This window comes from Penaeus monodon, chromosome 20, assembly GCF_015228065.2.
Source record: "Penaeus monodon isolate SGIC_2016 chromosome 20, NSTDA_Pmon_1, whole genome shotgun sequence".
NCBI lineage: Eukaryota > Metazoa > Arthropoda > Malacostraca > Decapoda > Penaeidae > Penaeus > Penaeus monodon.
The window spans coordinates 18,982,119-18,982,842 of record NC_051405.1 but is presented as its reverse complement, the minus strand read 5'-3'; the positions used below and the strand labels follow the sequence as shown (position 1 = coordinate 18,982,842).

General features: G+C 33.3%; 1 protein-coding gene across 1 annotated transcript in view; it reads right to left on the bottom strand.

Moving 5' to 3' along the window:
- The window catches only part of LOC119585930 (probable serine hydrolase), an 8,531-nt gene that overhangs the window by 1,424 nt on the left and 6,383 nt on the right, over positions 1 to 724 (bottom strand). Inside the window, exon 6 of the mRNA XM_037934650.1 lies at positions 272 to 501. Within this exon, the coding sequence (XP_037790578.1) occupies positions 272 to 501 (230 nt within the window). The remainder of the gene's footprint in view (positions 1 to 271; positions 502 to 724) is intronic.

Below are 724 nucleotides of genomic sequence, written 5' to 3'. Positions count from 1 at the left end.
CGATAGATAGATATAGATATACCTTGGTATATGCACATGAATTTTTATGAATAGAAAATATGACAATTGTATTGAAAAGGATTCAATCATAAGTGTGCATAATATCAATTGCTCATAAAATAAAGATATCATAAAACACAGTAGACAGCAAACTGTTAGTTCTACACTGAATATAATCCCCTATTAGGTATACATCCATCTCTGCTTGCAACACTGGGTTAAAAAGCATAACACATAACAGCAAAAGACATGAGAAAAAAATCAGACTTACGTCATATTAGATGCATATGCCATCAAGCTTTCTTCCGAGTACCCTAAATCCAGCCGGCCGACCTTTACCCTCGGATCACGACTGTAAGTATATCCCGTTCCAGTCTCTCTCAAACCTCTCATTAAAAGAACTTTGCATGATTCCTCATTGACTGAACCATTATAAGCTTTTAACATTCTCCTCTCGGCTTCTTCATATGAGTACACTGGTTGAGTATCGGCTTTCAGTCCCTATAAAGGAATTGAAATTATGCTTTTAACTTACAGATAGTAGATAATTTGTATCTTAATGAGCTGTTATAAAGGTTGACGGAAATACATCTTAACAATTCTAATATCCTCAAAATACTTTGACTAGCTATCTCCTAAAATATAACATATAATTTTGAATCTTATATAGAAAACAATCTAGCTTTGCTTACAGTTGCATATTTAAAACTAAGGACAAGCATAC